Genomic DNA, 21,051 nt, shown 5'->3' with positions numbered 1-21,051 from the left:
GCCATAGAGAGGAGGAAGGGGGTCAAGGTGTTTTCCAAAGCACCCGAAGGCCAGACAAGGAATAATGGATGGAAACTGATCAAGGAGAGATTCAACCTGGAAATAAGGAGGAATTTTCTGACAGTGAGAACAATCAACCGATGGAACAGAAGCTGCCTTCAGAAGTTGTGGGAGCTTCAACATTGGAAGCTTTCAAGAAGAGCCTGGACTGCCACCTGTCAGAAATGGTGTAGGCTCTCCTGCTTGGGTAGGGGGTTGGACTAGATGACCTTACAAGACCCCTTCCAACTCTGTCAGTCTGTTAATGATCCGGCGACACTACAACTGTCATAAATATGAACCAGTTTTCCAAGCATCTGAATTTTGATCAACGTGACCGTGGGGTTACCGCAACGGTCGTGTGAAAAAAAATGCTCACAAAATTCGCTTTTTTTTTTCAGGGCTGTCACAACTCCAAATGGTCCCTTAAACAAAACAGTCGTTAAGTCTGCCTGTATCTTGTTCATGAGCATGGGTGATTTGGGTAACAACCATGGCAAAAAAAAGAAGAGGATCTGCTGCAGTCACATGGTGCCTCACTTAATGACCACACGGCTTAAGAGTCCCAATTGTGGTCGTAAGTCGAGGGCTACCTATATTAGGCCCAAAACTTTGCAAGCTTTTGGCCCAGCCAAATTTCACACCTGCCCAGAAATTCCTATTCATCATTTGAACGGCAGCTTGATCAGAGGGCTGGACTAGAAGACCTCCAAGGTCCCTTCCAGCTCTATTCTATTCCTCTTCTATTTCCCCTTCAGGAAACAAAGGGCCAGGGAGACCTTGGACAGAAAAAATCGGGGTGGCCTGACACCCAACCAGGGTCCTACACACTCACTCCCTTCCACCTGGAACCTCCACCTGGGCAGGTGGGCAATTTTGAGCTACAAGAGATGGCAAACTCCTCCTATCATTTTATTTCCGGATCAAACATGGCACCCAGAGGCCCCTTTGTATAAATATCCAACTTCTGACTTTCTTTTAAGTCAAAGGAGATTGACACGGGCATCACCCCCGAATTCACAAGGTTAAGCCCAAAGACTCATTTCTGCCGAAAGGGGAAGTTGGAGAAACATGAAACAGAGGTTTAAATTGCAATCTGAAATTTTGCAAGCGCATTTAAAAGAAGAGAACTCATGAAAGCAAACACCCCACCTCTCCCACCTCCCCCCCAAAAAAAGGCCTCAATTTGGCAGCTGATGAGCTTCAGGATCCAGAAAAATATCTCGAGTTTACAGCACAAATTGTACTATTTTTCCGACAGCAATGAAAACCTGAAAAATCACTCCAAACTCGTGTCTACAAAATTGGGTTCCTCTTTCCTCAAGTTGGGGCTAAACCAGCGTTTTTTTTTTCAACCGTGGTGGCTTGAAGAGGTGAACTCTGGGAGTTGAAGTCCACCCAATCTTGAATCATGCTGACTGGGGAATTCTGGGAGTTGAAGTCCACCCATCTTCAAATGTTCTTGCTTATTTATGTGGAGGGCCCTTTCTGTCCTTTCCTCTATTGTGAACCAAAAATTAAAAAAAAAACAGGGGGGCATCCACCCCCTGCCCTTTCTGCAGAATCCCCCTCTTCAGTGGGGTCCTTTTCTCCCAGCACTCTCCAGACAATCCAAACTGACCCACAGAGCAGATCCAGCTCTGGATGAAAGTTCTTGAGATGTTCCTCAAAATTCAGAAAGTCCTGAGGAGGAACTTTCTCCCTTCTTCTGCTTTGGACCACAAGCAACTCAAATCCTGCTGGATCAGAGCCTGCTGGTGGGACTGGCCAAGGAGGATGGGTCATGGAATCCAATGCAGGCCAAGGATAGGTCACGTAATCCAAAGCAGGCCTAGAAAAATAGGTCAAGTCATCCAAAACAGGCCAAGGAGGATAGGTCATGTCATCCAACACAGGCCAAGGAAGATAGGTCATGTCGTCCAACGCAGGCCTAGAAAAATAGGTCAAGTCATCCAACACAGGCCAAGGAAGATGGGTCATGTAATCCAACACAAGACAAGGAGGATAGGTCATGTAATCCAACGCAGGCCACAAAGGATAAGTCATGTATTGCAATGCAAGTCACGTCATCCAACACAACCCCATTCCCTCAGCTCCAAAGATTGTGGTTTATGGATGTTTTTGGAGACTTCCAAGCAAAGTCCTGGAGAACTTCGGAGCAGCACAAGAATCTGCTCCACGTAGACCCTTTTCGGAGGAAGACTCCATCATTGGGAGGTTGAATGGCGAATGGCAACATGGAGCAGAGATGCCATCTAGAGCAGGGGTCTCCAACCTTGGCAACTTTAAGACTTGTGGACTTCAACTCCCAGAATTCCTCAGCCAGCTGGCTGAGGGATTCTGGGAGTTGAAGTCCACAAGTCTTAAAGTTGCCAAGGTTGGAGACCCCTGCTTTGCTGGCTGAGGGATTCTGGGAGTTGAAGTCCACAGGTCTTAAAGTTGCCAAGGTTGGAGACCCCTGATCTAGAGACTGGACACCCCTTTCGAGACCCCTCAAGGATGAGATCGCCAGAAACTTCGCCAGGCGGCCTCTGCAACCGGCCAGCCCACTGACGACCTCAATAGATGGCTTCGTCCATATTATCATCGCTGTCACCCCCAAAATCTTCTCCGTTGTCAAAATAGGACATGATGTAGTCCGTCTCCTGCAGCAGCAAAAACACAACAACAAAAAAGGAAAACAGATGAAATCCGACACTTTCAGAGCCTGCTAAAAATACTTATTCAGGTGGATTGGAGATTTAAATTTTAAATCCACTTTTGTCAGAAGCTGGGATGCGGTTCCAGGCCACAGAGATGCCTGCGTTGGAGACGTGGTGCAGACTACAAACAGCAAATTGGTCAGGATGGGCAGCATTTAAAGTTTAAAAATAAAAAAAGAAAGTAAAGTAAAGTAAAAATATAATAATATAATGAAAAATATTAAAATTAATTGAAAAAATTAATAAAAAAAAACAAAACAAAAAAAACAAAATAATAAAATAAAACAAAATAAAATAAAATAATAAAATAAATAAAAATACACTAAAATAAACTAAAATAATAAACTAAAATAAAGTAAAATAAACTAATAAATTAAAATAATAAAATAAAATAAAATAAATAATAAAATAAATAATAAAATAAAATAATAAACTAAAATAAAACAAAATAAACTAAAATAATAAATTAAATAAAAAATAAAATAAAATAAAATAATAAACTAAAGTAAAATAAACTAATAAAATAAAATAAAATAATAAAATAATAAAACAAAACAAAATAAATAAATAAAATAAAATAATAAACTAAAATAATAAAACAATAAAATAAATAAATAAATAAATAATAAACTAAACTAATAAAACAAAACAAAACAAATAAATAATGAACTAAAATAATAAAACGAAAAAATAAAATGAAATAAATAAATAAGAAAACAAAACAAAACAAATAATAATATAAAAATATAAAATAAAATAAAGTTGCGGGAGCTGCATCACTGGAAGCTTTCCAGAAGAGACTGGACTGCCATCTATTCAGAAATGGTGTAGGGTCTCCTGCTTGGGCGGGGGGTTGGACTAGATGACCTACAAGGTCCCTTCCAATTCTTGTTATTCTGTTCTATTCCTCCAATTCAGCGTTTCTCAACCGTGGCCATTTCAGGATGGACGGACTTCAGCTCCATGGTGGCTGAGGAATTCTGGGAGTTGAGGTCTACCCATCTCCAAATGGCGGACATTGGGAAACGCTGCTCCCACTAAAACTCAGAGGCAGCCATTTTGGGGCCTTTGCCTCTGCGGTAGTTTCTCTTACCTCTTCAAACTCTTCTTCATCATATTCTTCCTCCTCTTCCTCCTTGCCTTCTTCGCCCTCTTCCTTCTCCTCTTCCTCTTCCGATGTCACTTCTTCCTCTTTCTTCTCCAGCGTCTAGGAAAACAATTAAACAAACCTGATCAAAATTTTGGGTATTTGGCAACCGGCGCACATGATGATGACATTTGCAGAATCCTGGGATTGTGTGATTGAGCCATTTGCGACCTTCCCAGCCTGCTCCCTACAAGCAAAGCCAAGGGGGGAGCCATATTCACTTAATGACCAGCGATTCGCTTAACAACCGTGGCGAAAAGGTTGTAAAATCAGGCACAGCTCTCTTTAACAAACGCCTTGCTTAGCAATGGAAATTCTAGTTCCAATTATGGTTGTAAAACAAACCAAAGTTTGTATGTAGGCAAACGCCGTTGCTCCATCTCTTGATATTGTGGTTAGATGCTGTGCAATCCTGGAAACGGGGAGGATTTTCATCTTGAGAAATGTACGAAAAGAATTTGGAAATAAAAAGTCAATCCTTGATTTATGGCCACAATTTCAGTTGCTAAGTGAGACAGTCGTTAAGTGAATTTTGCCCCATTTTACAACCTCTCTTGCCACAGTTGTTAAGTGAAACCACCGCAGGTCTTAAGTTAGTAGCATGGTTGTTAAGTAAATCTGACTTCCCCACTGACTTTGCTTCGCATAAGGGGATCACGTGACACCACGACCGTCATAAGTATGAGTCAGTTGCCAAATTTCGAATCATATGACGATAGGGATGCCGTTCGGGTCGTAAGTCTGAAAAACGGTCATAAGTCACTTTTTTCCGTCCCATTGTAACTTCGAAGGTCACTAAAGGACCGGATGTATATTGAGGACGTGTATGAGAAGAATTTCAAAAAGGGACGCAGTGACTCAGTGGCTAAGACGCTGAGCTTGTTGATCAAAAGGGTTGGCAGTTCAGCGGTTCGAATCCCTAGTGTGCCGCACAACAGGGTGAGCTCCCGTGACTTGTCTCAGCTTCTGCCAACCTCGAAAGCAGGTAAAAAATGCAAGTAGAAAAATAGGGGACCACCTTTGGTGGGAAGGGAACAGCGTTCCGTGCGCCTTTGGCATTGAGTCATGCCAGCCACATGACCACGGAGACGTCTTCGGACAGCGCTGGCTCTTCAGCTTTGAAACGGAGATGAGCAGCGCCCCCTAGAGTCAGGAACGACTAGCACATATGTGCAAGGGGAATCTTTACCTTTACCAATGAGAAGAATTTGGAAATAAAGGAGGAAAAAACCGTATTCTGTCCCAGCCCGGTTCCTTCTTCAAAGGAGTCTCCCTTACCTCCAGCTTCTTAATGGCTTCCTCCTTGTCTGCGGGCACTTTGGGTTTCTGTTTGGGAACTGGAACCACCTGCCCTGCGCCAGAAAGAAACCAGAAATGCTGATTATTCTGGCCAGCCACTCTCCTGCGACTGTTTTCGGCCAGGCTGCAATCAAGGAGCCGATTCATAGAAAAGCAAAACTCTTAAAAGTCATAGGTCAGTTGCGGGCACCCTGCGGGCCTGAAAAAAGGCACAAAATACAGAATAACAGAATTGGAAGGGACTTCAGAGGCCTTCTAGTCCAACCCAATGCCCTTGCTCAAGCAGGACACCTGATAACTTTGTGGATAAAGGGCTGTTCAATCTCTCCTCGAAAACCTCCAGCGATGGAGCAGGAAGGAAACCGTTCCACTGATTAATTGTTCCGTCCGGAAGTTTTTCCTTAATTCCAGGTTGCTTCTCTCCTTGATTAGTTTCCATCCATTGCTTCTTGTCCTGCATCTTCAGGGGCTCTGGAGAATAATTGGACCCTTCCCTCTTCTTTGGGGCAGCCCCTCAAATACTGGAAGACTGCTATCATGTCACCCCCAGTCCTTCTTTTTTTTTTAATTTGATTTATATGCCGCCCTTCTCCGGAGACTCAGGGCGGCTTACAATGCGTTAAGCAATAGTCTTCATACTTTTGTATATATTTATACAAAGTCAGTGTCAGCACTTCAACCTGCATTTACTCTAGTGCTGACATAAGAAGGAGAAGAGGGGGCAGCTGGCAAGAGGACGTTTGACTTCTCACCTACTTATTTTCCCTGAAGATAATATCCCCTAGGAGATGAGATGGGAGGGGGGACATTCCTGGTAGCTGAAGTAGTAGATATGGGGGAAGTGATTTGGGGTCAGGAAGTCAGTATTGGCTACGCCACAATCGGGGACAGGTTGTCGTGCTTAATAAAATGAAAGATTTCTTCAAAGACTATTTGTTTGGAAATGCAATTTATTTTATTTGAGACGACATCGAAACCTGACAGTCAGCTTATTGCCCCCACAAACTGGGCCCTCATTTTACCTACCTTAGAAAAGGATGGAAGGCTGAGTCAACCTTGAGCCTGGTGAGATTCGAACTTACAGTAATTGCAGACAGCTGGTGTTAATTATAATGCTTTTAGTCTGCTGAGCCACCAGGCCCCTAGCCATGCCAAATTCCTTCATCACTGGAGACTTTCAAGAAGAGACTGGACTGCCATCTGTCAGAAATGGTGTAGGGTCTCCTGCTTGGGCTGGGGGTTGAACTAGATGACCTACAAGACCCCTTTCCAACTCTGTTAATCTGTAATCATCCTGCAACTGTTCTTCGTATATTTCTACCTCCAGCCCCCTAATCCTCTTTGTGGCTCTTCTCTGCACTCTTTCCAGAGTCTCAACATCTTTTTTTATATCGTGGCGACCAAAACTGGATGCAATATTCCAAGTGTGATGGATGCAATATTCCAACCCTAACCCTAACCAAGGCATTATAGAGTGGTAATTAACACTTCACGTGATCTTGAGTCTATCCCTCTGTTACTCAGGCTGGAATTGAATTGGCCTTTTTGGCAGCTGCTGCACACGGCTGGCTCCTATTTAAATGGTTGTCCACTAGATCCCTCTCAATGTCCTTAAACATCAGCTGGCAGCCGACAACATCTGTTGGATGACATCAAACGTTGTCCTCACACACTGACCGAAGTGATGGGTATTCTAGTCTGAAGCTCTTGGACAAAGGAACATTGGATGGACTGATGCTCTCTGATCCAGCTTTCAGATTTGATCAAATAGCATCTTCCCAGTGTGCCCAATGGCAATGAGAATAGAATAGAATAGAATAGAATAGAATAGAATAGAATAGAATAGAATAGAATAGAATAGAATAGAATAGAATAGAATAGAATAGAATAATATACAGAATGAGAGAAGAGAAGAGAAAAGAGAGTAGAATAGAATAGAATGGAATGGAATGGAATAATATATAGAATGGAAGAAGAGAAGAGAAGAGAAGAGAAAATAGAATAGAATAGAATAGAATAGAATAGAATAGAATAGAATAGAATAATATATAGAATGGAAGAAGAGAAGAGAAAGAAGAGAAGAGAAGAGAAGAGAAGAGAAGAGAAGAGAAGAGAAGAGAAAATAGAATAGAATAGAATAGAATAGAATAGAATAGAATAGAATAGAATAGAATAGAATAGAATAGAATAATATATAGAATGGAAGAAGAGAAGAGAAAGAAGAGAAGAGAAGAGAAGAGAAGAGAAAATAGAATAGAATAGAATAGAATAGAATAATATATAGAATGAGAGAAGAGAAGAGAAAAGAGAAGAGAGAGAAGAGAAAAGAGAATAGAATAGAATAGAATAGAATAGAATAGAATAGAATAGAATAGAATAGAATAGAATGGAATGGAATGGAATGGAATAATATATAGAATGGAAGAAGAGAAGAGAAGAGAAAATAGAAGAGAAGAGAAAGAGAAGAGAAAATAGAAGAGAAGAGAAAGAGAAAGAGAAGAGAAAATAGAATAGAATAGAATAGAATAGAATAGAATAGAATAGAATAATATATAGAATGGAAGAAGAGAAGAGAAAGAAGAGAAGAGAAGAGAAGAGAAAATAGAATAGAATAGAATAGAATAGAATAATATATAGAATGAGAGAAGAGAAGAGAAAAGAGAAGAGAGAGAAGAGAAAAGAGAAGAGAAGAGAATAGAATAGAATAGAATAGAATGGAATGGAATGGAATGGAATGGAATGGAATGGAATAATATATAGAATGGAAGAAGAGAAGAGAAGAGAAAATAGAAGAGAAGAGAAAGAGAAGAGAAAATAGAAGAGAAGAGAAAGAGAAAGAGAAGAGAAAATAGAATAGAATAGAATAGAATAGAATAGAATAGAATAGAATAGAATAATATATAGAATGGAAGAAGAGAAGAGAAGAGAAGAGAAGAGAAGAGAAGAGAAGAGAAGAGAAGAGAAGAGAAGAGAAGAGAAGAGAAGAGAAGAGAGAAGCTGGAAGGGACCTCGGAGGTCTTCTAGTCCTTCCCTCTGCTCAAGCAGGAGAACCTATATCATTTCAAACAAATGACTGTCCAGTCTCTTCTTGAAAACCTCCAGAGATGGAGGCACCCACAACTTTTAGTGGCAAGCTGTTCCATTGGTTAATTGTCCTCACTGTTAGGAAGTTTCTCCTTAATTCCAGGTTGATTCTCTCTTTGATCAATTTCAAACCATTGCTTCTTGTCCTGCCCTCCAGCACTTGAGAGAATAATTTGACCCCCTCTTCTTCGGGGCAGCCCCTCAAATACTGGAGTAATGCTATCATGTCACCCTAATTCTTCTTTTCTCTAGACTAGCCAGACCCAAAACGTTCTTCATAGGTTTAAGTCTCCAGGCCTTTGATCCTCTTAGTTGCTCTTCTCTGAACATTTTCCAAAGTCTCAACATCTTTTTTGTGGGGACCAAACCTAGTTGTTCAATTCCAGGGAATTGAATGTTTCCATCATTATTAGCTCCACCCATCAAAAACAGCCTGAAATCAAACCGGCAAACTTTGCTCGCATTAAGTGAGAATTTCCTTACAGAAAGAAATGGGGTCAGCTTTCCTGCTGCAGGAGTTTGGGGAAATTATATTTTTCCTCCACAGATAATAAAATTACTTACTTTGTTTTCGAGTCTTCTTCACGCGAATTTTTAGTTCTGGAGGTAGCTGCTTCCAATCTGCAGAGATCAGCAAAGATTTAATTGAGCAATTAAAATTTAGCCACTTGGGCTCCAATGTGCTTTGGTGGGATTTAAAAAAAAATAAAATAAAATTAGAAACTCTGCATCTCTTGGGCATAACTTAGAGCAGGGATGCCCAATCTTGGCAACTTTAAAACTTGTGAACTCCCAGAATTCCCCAGCCAGAATGATTTCGAGACAAGGTGATTCTTAATCCTTCCCCAAGATTAAGGGGGAGAAAACCCCAGTTTTGGCTCCTGTACCTTTGTCACTATCAAACTATTTAGTACAGTAGTCCTTGACTTACAAACGTTCGTTTAGTGACCGTTTGAGGTTACGTCACTGAAAAAACAGACTTCACATGTATGACTGTTGTTCTATGGTCACTTAATCAAAATTCGGACACTTGGCAACTTACTGACTCATATTTATGACGGTTGCAGTGTCCCAGAGTCACATGATCCCCCCCCCTTTTTTTAAATTTGATTTGTATGCCGCCCTTCTCCAGAGACTCAGGGGGGCTTACAATGCATTAAGCAATAGCCTTCATACTTTTGTATATTTATACAAAGTCAGCTTATTGCCCCCACAATCTGGGTCCTCAGTTTACCTACCTTAGAAAGGATGGAAGGCTGAGTCAACCTTGAGCCTGGTGAGATTCGAATTTACAGTAATTGCAGGCAGCTGGTGTTAATCACAAGGCTATCAGTCTGCTGAGCCACCAGGCCCGTTTTGCGACCTTCTGACAATCGAAGTCAATGGTGGAAGCCTGATTCACTTAACAACCATATTACTAACTGAACAACTGCACTGGTTCCCTTAACAACTATGGCCAGAAAGGTCTCAAAACGGGGCAAAGCTCACTTAATGAATCCCTTAGCAATGTAAATTTTGGGCTCCATTGTGGTCGTAAATCGAGGACCTTCCGTATAAGAATCCCCCCAGAAATCAAAACATTTTTTCCCAGCCTCACCTGGGTTCCACTCCATGGCGTTGTCCGCTGGACCCGCCATCTGATACTTGTCGGAATAGCGCTCGATATCTGGAGAAATTAAAAATTTGGGAATTAGCGATGCCCTCTTTAAATAACGGAGGGTGAGAAGATGGAGGAGGCGAGCAGGCCGAGATGGCGGGCGGGGTAAAAGCCGTCATTAGTTGGGAATCACGGCGCAGTCACAAATGTGACACAAAGTTTAGCTCCCTTCCCTTGAATTCCGCTGACCCTTCTCTAAGCGCCAGTTTAGCTTGACTATTAGCAGGCCAGATACTTGTGTACAAGATCTGCAGATATTTTGAATGATGGGAAAACTAGCAGGTAGAAAAGAAAAAAAAGAAATTAAAGAAGGGGAAAAAAAGAAAAAAGAAGCGAAAAATCCCATGCGCGATTCGATGACATCACAGAAGCTCAGCCAACCACGAGGCAGAAATTATTTCAAAGGACCTCACGGTTTTCTCGGCCGCTCGATACCTTTTTTGGGGGCCGAAGGTTTGATGAAATACGGCAGATTCTTCATGGCCCCCCTCAGCTCCTGCTTCAGGGCCAGCATGTATTCCACCTCCTCTCCGGCCAGCAACGGAAGCGGCTTATATTCCAGCGGCTACAGAAACAAGCCAGAATCAAGACAAAACGTGAGAAAGCTTCGGCTCCCTTCCCCACAGCACGTTTCATCGGGCTATTAAATTAACCCGTTTTCTTATTGATAGGTTTAAGACCCTGAAGCAGCAACAACCCGACCGGTGAGTTCCCACAATCCGGTAAGCCACAATTAAACAAACCACAGATGCTTCATGTGTTGTGGGAATGCAGCCAGTATTCCTTTCGCCGATCCAAGAAAGGGGGAGCCTTAAAAATCGAATTTGGTCTGGTTACAGGTAGTCACTTAGTGACCGTTTGAAGTTACAATGGCACTGAAAAAAGTGATTTATGACTGTTTTTTGTTGCAGTATTCCGCGTGGTCACCTAATCCAAAAAAATAATTTTCAAAAATGGAAGAGGAGCAAGTAAAAGAAACTATGATAGCACAGTAGCTAAAAATTTTGGATTCTCTATAGCAGTGATGGCTAACCTTTTTGCCATCGCGTGCCAGGAAGGAGGGGGGCGGGGGAGGTTCGCGTATGCATGTGCCCACACCCATAATTTTATGCACCCCGCCCTGCGCATGCGCGCCCAACCTCCCCTCCCCCCCTTGCTCCTGGCCCGTTTTTCTTTGTCACCTGGCTCCAGATCCTCTCTATGCATCTGGGGAGGGCGAAAATAGCCTTCCCCATCTACCCCCAGGCCCTCCAGAGGCAGAAGACAGCATGTTTCCCTACTTCTGGTGGTCCCAAAAGGCCTAAAAATCAGGTGGCCGGCACGCACATGCGTGCCAGAGCTGAGCTGGCGTGCCCACTGATATGGCTATGCGTGCCACCTGTGGCACGTGTGCCATAGGTTCGCCATCACAGCTCTATAGAATTGGACAAATGGCAAAAGTTGCGGGACAGAAACTATAAATTGACATTGTCCACTGCATATAAAGAAAACTTATACAAAATGTTTTATAGATGGCACTTCCCTTCAGCAAGATTAGCTAGAATGTTTAAGAATATGTCTGCTAAGTGTTGGAAGTGCAAGCAAATGTGATGGACATGCCCAAAAGCAAAAAAAAAAAAAAAAAAAAAACCACTACTGGACCAAAGTACGCACCAGGCTAGAAAAAATGATAAAGAAACATATAGATTTTAAAACGGAAATATTTATGTTGGGCATTATACCAGACAAATAGAGTAAAAGAAATGCATACTTAATAATACATGTGTTAACAGTGGCCAGAATCATGTTCGCATTGGAAGGGCGATCAGATCCCCACAGAAGAAAAGATAATAAAAGTTTAGAATGTACAGAAATGAATAAACTAACATTTGAAATTAAGGAAAAGGAAGACACTGAATATTTGTAGGTATGGGATCTGTTCTATCGATGGCTAAATAAGAGAAATAGGAGTTAGAACTTCAAAAACAATAAGAGAAAGATTAATCTTATTATTAGGATTGTTTACCGTAACTTATTAACTTTGATTAATTTTTATTAGTATTAAGAGTAGAATAGAATAGAATAGAATAGAATAGAATAGAATAGAATAGAATAGAATAGAATAGAATAGAATAGAAAAGAGGAAAAGAGAGGAGAGGAGAGGAGAGGAGAGGAGAGGAGAGAAGAGAAGAGAAGAGAAGAGAAGAGAAGAGAAGAGAAGAGAAGAATAGAATAGAATAGAATAGAATAGAATAGAATAGAATAGAATAGAATAGAATAGAATAGAATAGAATAGAATATTCTTTATTGGCCAAGTGTGATTGGACACACAAGGAATTTGTCTTTGGTGCATATGCTCTCAGTGTACATAAAAGTAAAGATACATTCGTCAAGAATCATAAGATACAACTAATGCAATTAATATGTATTGATGTTATGAGGGAAAAGCACTGTTCTTATGAGATTACTATTAGAGAATACTATTATCATTACTGTGATGCTTATTACTCAAAGGAACTGTAACCAGACAACTCTATATGGATTTTGAATATGTTGCTCTTTTTTATTTATATTAATAAAAATTATTTTAAAAAAAAAGAAACAAAAAAATAATTTTCAGCCTGTAAGAGCCACATTGAGTCCGGGAGTGTAGCTATGTCTTAAAGACTTCAAAAGTCCAAAAAGGGTGAAACCACACTCGAACTTAGGACCCATCACAAAAAAGAAAATTTAAATGGACGGGCACTGAAATATATTCAAAAATCTCCCAAAATCTACCTCTGGAGACAAAAATGGACGGAATTATTTTTACGTTGAAATGACCTAAAGATCATTCAGTGATATTTCCTTATAAAATACTCTGTTTCCCCGAAAATAAGACCTCCCCTGATAATAAGCCCAATTGGGCTTTTGAGCGCATGCACTAAAATAAGCCTCCCCACCCCTTGAAAATAAGCCCTCCCCAAAAATATTTAAACGCAGAGTTGGAAATCAGGTAAGACGGCAAGAGGAGTCCCATATTGTTCCACGAGCTCCAAAATAATAAAACCTCCCCGAAAATAAGGCCAAGCGCTTATTTTGGGGTTCAAAAAAAAATAAAATAAGACAAGGTCTTATTTTCGGAGAAACACGGTAGATTGTCCTCGAGTTATGACTGTTTGTTCGGTGACCTGTTAGGACCTGTGCTGAAGGAAGGGGCCTAGGATGGTCCTGGAAGTGCGGTAAGATTTTCTGAAAAGCAGTTTTAACAACGAAGGGAAAAATTTGGGGAGCATCCAAGGAAGGAATTCAAAGGCAACTGAGCAACTCACAGGGAAGAGGGGTGATGGCTTCAGGGTGGGAGGGGGCAACGCCTCCCCCTTCCCGATGCCCACCGCCTCAACATTGAAGGTCATGTGGGCCCCCCGACCCCTTCCTCTTCCACCTCTTCCAGCCATGAGGAGACCCTGGTTGGGGAAAAAAAAAACCCATTAAAAAGATTACACAGTCTTAGAAGTCAAGAAGTCCCAAAATAAGCGAAATCAGGAATTTCTGCAGACGATAGTCCTTGACTTCTAACAGTTCCTTTAGTGACCATTTGAAAAAAGTGACATGGCCGTTTTTCAGACTTACGACCGTTGCAGCATCCCCATGGTCACATGATCCAAATCCAGCTGCTTGGCAACCGACTCATATTTATGACGGCTGCAGACGGTTGCGACCTTCTGACCGGCAAACTCAATGGGGAAGCCAGAATTAGCAACTGGGTTACTAATTTAACAGCTGCAGTGATTCACTTAGCAACTGGGGCAAGACAGGTCGTAAAACGGGGCAAAACTCACTTAACAACTGTCTTGCTTAGCGACAGAAATTTTGGGCTCAATTGTGGTCGTAAGCCGAGGACTTACCTGCGTTCAATTGCTGCATTATTATTTGTATGGGACTCCACTGCTGTGACATGAACCAGAGTGTCCCATTCAGACATTACTAAATTGTTTGTTGATCTGGGTTTACACAGGTCAGTGATGGCTAACCTTTTTGCCGTTGCGTGCCAAAAGCGGGGGGAGTGCGGGGGGGGTTTGTGCGCCTGCGTGCCCACACCCATAATTCAATGCACCCCGCACACGTGACACTCCCACGCACTCCCCGCTTTTGGCATGCGATGGCACGGTGGGCCTGGTAGACCCGTTTTTTCGCCCTCCCCAGGCTCCAGAGGCTTTTTTGGAGCCTGGGGAGGGCAAAAACTGCCTTCCCCACCCACCCCAGGAGGCCCTCTGGAGGCCAGAAATGGCCCATTTCTTGACTTCCAGTGGGCCCGGAAGGCCCATTTTTCGCCCTCCCCAGGCTCCAGAGGCTTTTTAGGAGCCTGGTTAGGGCGAAAACTGCCTTCCCCACCCCCCCAGAGGCTGGAAACAGTCCATTTCCTGACTTCTGGTGGGCCCGAAAGGGCTGAAAATCAGGTGGCTGGCGCACGCATGCATGCTGGGAGCTGAGCTAGGGCAACGCTCATGTGCCCACAGATACAGCTCCGCGTGCCACCTGTGGCACATATGCCATAGGTTCGTCATCACGGACATAGGTCATGAGAACACAGCCTGGGTGGGGGGCGCGTTTTCCCCACCGCTGCTGCTCATGGCTCCCCCCTCCCTCCCTTAGGGTCTCAGAAACTAGGTCTAAGCGACTGCAGCTAGAAATACAGTTGTTCAACGCAATCTTTGTGACTTTCCCAGCAAATATGGGAAGGAGAGAATGGAATGGGTATGCTAGATCTGGCTGCAAACATGCAAGCGACCACCAGAGGGCAGCAAAGACACGGCAGTATCTGCAAGGCAGGCGTCATACTTGGGGGGGGGATCACAGTTGATTGACATGAAGACAAACCATTAAAAACAAAGAGTTTTTCAAACTTGGCCATTTTTAAGATGCATGGACTTCAACTCCCAGAATTCTCCAAAGAGCATCCCTTTGCAAGACAAGGAGCCTTGGTGGTGCTGTTAAGTAGCTGCCAGCTGCCTGCAATTACTGCAAGTTCAAATCTCACCAGGCTCAAGGTTGACTCAACCTTCCATCCTTCCGAGGTAGGTAAAATGAGGACCCGGATTGTGGGGGCAATAAGCTGACTTTGTATAAAAAAGAACATCGCTAGGGGGGAGGGCGAAAGCCCTACTAAGCAGGTATGCACAAAAGTATGAAGGCTATTGCTTAAAAGCATTGTAAGCCGCCCTGAGTCTCCGGAGAAGGGCGGCATATAAATCGAACCAATCAATCAGTCAATCAATCAATAAATAAAGGAGGGGCATGGAAGGTATTTCAGTTTGCTGTGATCTTCCTCCACCTTAATAATAGCAGGAAAAGCCATCCTAGAAATGGGCTCCCTGCAAGCTGAAAGATAGCTCTGCAGGCAAACAAAAGGAATTTTTTTTAAAAAAAAAAAAAAAAAAGTTTATTCAAACTTGGTCACCTAAAGATGGGTGAACTTCCGTCCACTTTAACTTGGCCAAGTTGGAGAAACTCCAATTCAAACTGTCCTTATTTATCAAATGGGCAGCACACAGCAATAGATAAAACACAAACAATAGCAAATACTATACATATAACAGTAATGTATAAATTATATCACTGGAGGTTTTCAAGTAGAGACTGGGGATGGTATAGACTAGACTAGAGCCTAAACGCTTGAGCTTGAGAAACACGGGCATAGAAAGACGCTGCAGCTGTCCCAAAGGGGCCTGCAATGCTCAAGAGGCTCCTGGCCCACCCATTGTCAAGGACTTAAATGTCCAGCGGCCATTTGAGGCAACTGGACTCCCTTGTTTTTCTTTGAAGACGTTTTGCTTCCCATCCAAGAAGCTTCTTCCGCTCTCACCGGATGGTGGGGAATGTGGGTACCGGCATCTCGGTTCCGGGAGAATATTCCATCGTTGGCTATAGGGGGTGAGGTGTTGCCCCCTGTAGAAAGGGTGTGCAATTTAGGCGTCCTCCTGGATTCACGGTTGACTCTGGACGATCATGTAACGACCATGACCAGAGGGGCATTTGCGCAGATTCGTCTGGTGCGCCAGTTGCGCACCTACCTGGAACGCGATGCCGTACGCACAGTCACTCGTCACCTCCCGGATCAACTACTGCAATGCTCTCTACATGGGGCTGCCCTTTTTTTTTTTTTTTTGTAAATATTTTTTATTTATTTTTTCAAATTTAAACATAAAAACATAACTTTCAAGAGCAAAAATCTCGATCCGGTCATAGATGGTTACCACGCTTACATTTCTTTCACAGGCTCAATTCACAATTTCCATTACATCTTTTATAAACAAACAAAAAAAGAAAAAAAAAAAGATAAAAAAGAAATTCAAAACTTAAGAAAAAACCAATTTTACCTCAAATTTCACATTTTCATCTATATAAATCCATTATATCTATCCAAAATTAGTTTCAAATTCACTTTCACTCATTTTTACATCTGCATAACAATTCTAAACATATCTTTATTCTTCTTTACCTTATATCTTATACAAGGCATATCAAAATAATTTTTACAATATTCTAACCTCTTGTTAAGTGTTCACCTTACAATTTTATCACCATTTATTCTTAGTTTCAATTCAATACCACTCCATTTTTATTATATTTTATAAAACAACATTTTATCTCATTTTAATCCTTTGACCCTTATCCTCAAATCAGTTTACCTTAGTTTTTTTTCCCTCCCAGTTTACATATTACACAGATTTCTCACAAAGGCATATTTTATTTACTCCAATTTCTAATATATTTTCCATTATATCTCCCTCTAATATTTAACTATCTTCCAGCTTGTTCACATGGGGCTGCCCTTGAAGACCATTCGGAGGCTTCAGCTGGTGCAGAATGTGGCCACGCGGGTAGTGATGGGAGCGTCCGGACACTCTCATGTTACACCCTCCTGCGGGACCTGCATTGGCTACCAGTTGCCCTCCGGGTGAGATTCAAGGTGCTGGTAATTACCTATAAAGCCCTACATGGCTTAGGCCCAGGATACCTGGCGGACCATCTGCGGCCAGCGACAGCTCCCCATCGCCCGGTGCGTTCCCACAGGGAGGGCCTCCTTGGGGTCCCGTCGGCCAGAGAGCATCGACTGGTGACTCCCAGGGAGCGGGCCTTCTCTGTGGGCGCGCCTACTCTGTGGAATCAGCTCCCCCTGGAGCTCCTGACCTTCGCTCCTTCCGCCGTGATCTTAAAACATGGTTATTTGGCCTGGCCGGATTGGACTGAAGGGGTTTTAAATGTGATTTTAACGGGTTCTTATATTTGTTATATTTTATAATTGAATTTTGTATTTATTGTATTATAGCCGCCCTGAGTCCTTTGGAGAGAGGGCGGCATACAAGCCCAATTAATTAATTAATTAATTAATTAATTAATTAATTAATTAATGGAAGGGTTTATATTCCTTGCAGACAATCTGGTCCTTTGCATCCTTTTTAGAGGGTCGTTGAGGCCACTTGGACCCTGAGAACACAGATAAAACTCCGAGTGGCCTCAACGACCCTCTAAAAAGGATGCAAAGGATCAGATCGTCTGCAAGGAGTATCAATCCTTCCGTTCTCCACCATCCGGTCAGAGCCGAAGAAGCTTCTCGGATGAGAAGCGAAACGTCTTCAAAGAAAAAAACCAGAAAATCCGGTTGCCTCTTGAGAAAAAAAAAACATCTTTGGGAAAACCGTGGCCTGGATGACGGAGAATCTCGACAAACTCTGCTTCCGTAAAAAGCCTCCAGGCCTGGCAAAACCTCCAGAGGATCTTCTGGAAAACCAAATCCAGGAATGCCTGAAGAGCTAACTTTCTCCTTGCAGGAGGGAATCTATTTCTAGGCTGGCTATTTGCTGTTGTTATTACAGATAAACAAGGGTTGGAAGGGACATTGGAGGTCACCTAGTCCAACCCCCTTTCCGAGCAGGGGACCCTACATACCGTTTCTGACTGATAACAAATTAAGAGTTGGATGGGACCTTGGAGGTCATCTAGTCCAACCCCCTGCCCAAGCAGGAGACCCTACATACCATTTCTGACAAATGGCAGTCCGGAAAACCAAGGCATGTAGCCCCCCCGCCTTTCGACCCCCCCCCTTACCTGCTCCGACCCAGCAGAGGACTTCCTAGCGCGCGTTCTCTCCCTTCGATCCGCGCCCGACGCGAATCGAACGCCGCCAGAGAAGCCGGATACTCTACGTTCGAAAGGGGCGGAGCTTCTGGTTCGGCCAGCCAGTGAGAGAGGCGAGAGCCGCTCAGGTTCGATACGCGACGTTCGAAAGGGCGGGGGTTGGGGGAGAAAAAAAAAACTCTGGTTGAGGTAGCCAATCAGGAGGAAGAAGGCGGGGGAAGGGGGCGTGGCTTGCGGGGCTGTTGAAAAAAAAAAGGCGAGCTGAGCAGAGCTGTTTGCGTAAGGAGGAGCCGCTAAGCCACTCTGTTGAGTTCCCATCATCCACAGCCTTGTAATGGTTGCGTTATAAGTAAGGGGAATCAAATCGATATAAAATAAGGGTCTGTTTTATAGGCGTTTCGTTGATCTTGGAGTTGTTTTGGGAGTTTTAATGGCAACTTTACGACCGGTGGACTTCAACTCCCAGAATTCCTGAGCCAGCTAAGCTGGCTCAGGAATTCTGGGAGTTGAAGTCCACCGGTCGTAAAGTTGCTATAGTTAAGCCCCCGCCTTAGATCATCCCAAATTTCCCTTTAAAGCTCCGCTAGGGGGCAGCCTCGCCTCTCCAGAAAAGCTCACTGAGGCTGGAGTAGGAGAATGAGACGGGATGGGATGGGGCACCACCTGGAAATCCTAGGAAGTAGCTTCCTCTGAATTGAAGAGTCTCTCTTAACCTTTTCTTCGCTGGAAAAGCTGGCCGAGAAAACAACCCGGCTGGGTTCTGTACCAGGGGTAATAAACCAAGATCTCTTGAATGATGGCTTAACATGCTGGCTTACTTCGCTCAACATAAGTGCAGCACCGTTTGTCCAAAGCGGATCTAGCGGGTTGGATGAACGCAGCCAATGGGGTGGTTGGCCTGGGGGAAGCCAACCAGATGTGTGTTCACAGGGGTCCTGTCGCTGGGTTTACAGATGCAGATTAACAGAGTTGGAAGGGACCTGAGAGGTCATCTAGTCCTACCCCCTTTCCTCCTTATTTCCAGGTTGAATCTCTCCTTGATCAGTTTCCATCCATTCTTCCTTGTCTGGCCTTTGGGTGCCTTGGAAAATAGCTTGGCCCCCTTTCTCCTCTCTGGGGCAGCCCCTCAAATATTGGAAGACTGCTATCATTTTTTTTTAGCTTTAGTACAGGTAGTCCTCGACTTACGATGGAGTCATTTAACAGCCGATTAAAGTTTCAATAAACGCCGGGTCTGACAGCTGAATGGGGGGGGCTCTCTCTCCCCCTCGCTTTGGACATGTGACCTTCATTTGGGGAGCTCAGCAACCCGTCTGCATTTAAGGCCATTTGCCAGGTCCCCATGATTGCAATTTATGACAGTTTTCTGCCATCCCCTCCCCCCACATAGGGATCAATGGGCTCACTTAACGACAGCTGCAAAAGTTGGGGAAAAGGGGTTTGATCGCATGGGTGATCTTGACGATCGTTCCGACTTGATAACCATAATGAGCGGGCTCTATGGGTAGTCCTCGGCTTACGACCACAATGGAGCCCCAAAATTTCCACAATCCACAGTTGTTAAGTGAAATCATGCCCCGTTTTACAACCGTTCTGGACACAGTTGTTGAATAACAGCAGTTGTGACTAAAACGGCTTTAAGTGAATCTGGCTTCTCCATTGACTTCGTTTGTCAGAAGGTCGCAAAAGGGGACGGCAATGACCCCAGGACATTACGACTGTCGTTAATACGAGTCAGTTGCCAAGCGTCTGAATTTTGATCTCGTGACCATGGGGACGCAGCGAACAGTCATTTTTCAGCAATGTGGTAACTTCAAACGGTCACTAAATGAATGGTTGTAAATTGAGGACTACCTGTATTATGGTCATAAGTCAAGGACTATCCGTAATGCCTTCCCCAACCTCCCCCAAAGTATTACGCTGGTACTGCCAATGGGTTAACTCAACAACTAGGTTACATATTGTGGGAATGCAGTTCCTGAGTTCTCTTTTGCCAGAGAACTTCCTTTCTTAGTTTTCGCGCAGGGAGAAAAAAAATGGGTGAATTTACAGACCCATTTTTGAGTATCAATTTAGAATAGAATGAGTTGGAAGGGACCTTGAAGGTCTACTAGTCCAGCCCCCTGCTCAGGCAAGAAAGCCCTATACCATTTCAGACAAGTGACCATCCAGTCTCTTCTTAAAAACCTCCAGTGATGGAGCACCCACGATTTCTAGTGGCGAGCTGTTCCACTGGTTAATTGTCCTCACTGTCAGGAAATTACTCCTTTAATTCCAGGTTGCTTCTGTCCTTGATTATTTTCCATTCATTGTTTCTTGTCCTGCCTTTAGATGATTTGGAGAATAGGTTGACCCCAGGGGTGAAATCCAAATTTTTTTACTACCGGTTCTGTGGTTGATGGGCATGGTGTGGCTTGGTAGGCGTGGCGGGGGAAGGATACTGCAAAATCTCCATTCCCACCCCACTCCAGGGGAAGGATAGTGCAAAATCCCCATTCCCACCCCACTCTGGGGCCAGCCAGAGGTGGTATTTGCCGGTTCTCCGAACGGCTCAAAATTTCCGCTACCGGTTCTCCAGAACCTGTCAGAACCTGCTGGATTTCATCCCTGGTTGACCCCCTCTTCTTTGTGGCGCCCTCAAATATTGAAATACTTCTGTCATGTACCCCCTATTCCTTCTTTTCTCTACACTCGCTAAACCCAATTCCTGCAACCGTTCTTCATATGTTTTAGTCTCCGGGCCTTTTAATCCTCTTAGTTGCTCTTCTCTGCACTTTTTCCAAAGTCTCAGCATCTTTTTTGTAATGTGGGGCCCAAAACTGGATGCAGAATTCCAGGTGTGGCCCTTACTAAGGCTTTATGAAGCGGTACTGATACTTCACATGATTTTGATCCGATGCCTCTGTTTATACAACCCAGGATTCTATTAGCTTTTTCGGCAGCGGCTACACACAGCTGGCTCAAGAATCAAAAAAATATCAGGGAGAACAACTGGAGAAAGAGAATTGGTGAGGATTTTGGTT

At 43.4% G+C, this 21,051-nt stretch overlaps 1 protein-coding gene across 1 annotated transcript; it reads right to left on the bottom strand.

Moving 5' to 3' along the window:
* Positions 1 to 932: 932 nt before the first annotated feature.
* On the bottom strand, positions 933 to 18,101 carry POLR3GL (RNA polymerase III subunit GL). The gene is made up of 8 exons (XM_060682597.2): positions 17,999 to 18,101; positions 13,219 to 13,353; positions 10,364 to 10,493; positions 9,869 to 9,937; positions 8,836 to 8,892; positions 5,167 to 5,240; positions 3,835 to 3,948; positions 933 to 2,684 (listed from the first exon to the last, which is right to left on the bottom strand). The coding sequence occupies exons 2-8, from the start codon at positions 13,342 to 13,344 to the stop codon at positions 2,598 to 2,600; spliced, it is 657 nt and encodes a 218-aa protein (XP_060538580.1). The 5' UTR covers positions 13,345 to 13,353; positions 17,999 to 18,101; the 3' UTR covers positions 933 to 2,597.
* Between the last annotated feature and the right edge of the window lie 2,950 nt (positions 18,102 to 21,051).

This window comes from Pantherophis guttatus, chromosome 18, assembly GCF_059756535.1.
Source record: "Pantherophis guttatus breed Tessera chromosome 18, ASM5975653v1, whole genome shotgun sequence".
In the NCBI taxonomy this organism is placed as follows: domain Eukaryota; kingdom Metazoa; phylum Chordata; class Lepidosauria; order Squamata; family Colubridae; genus Pantherophis; species Pantherophis guttatus.
The sequence above is the reverse complement of the archived record's forward strand: the minus strand, read 5'-3'. Positions and strand labels throughout refer to the sequence as shown.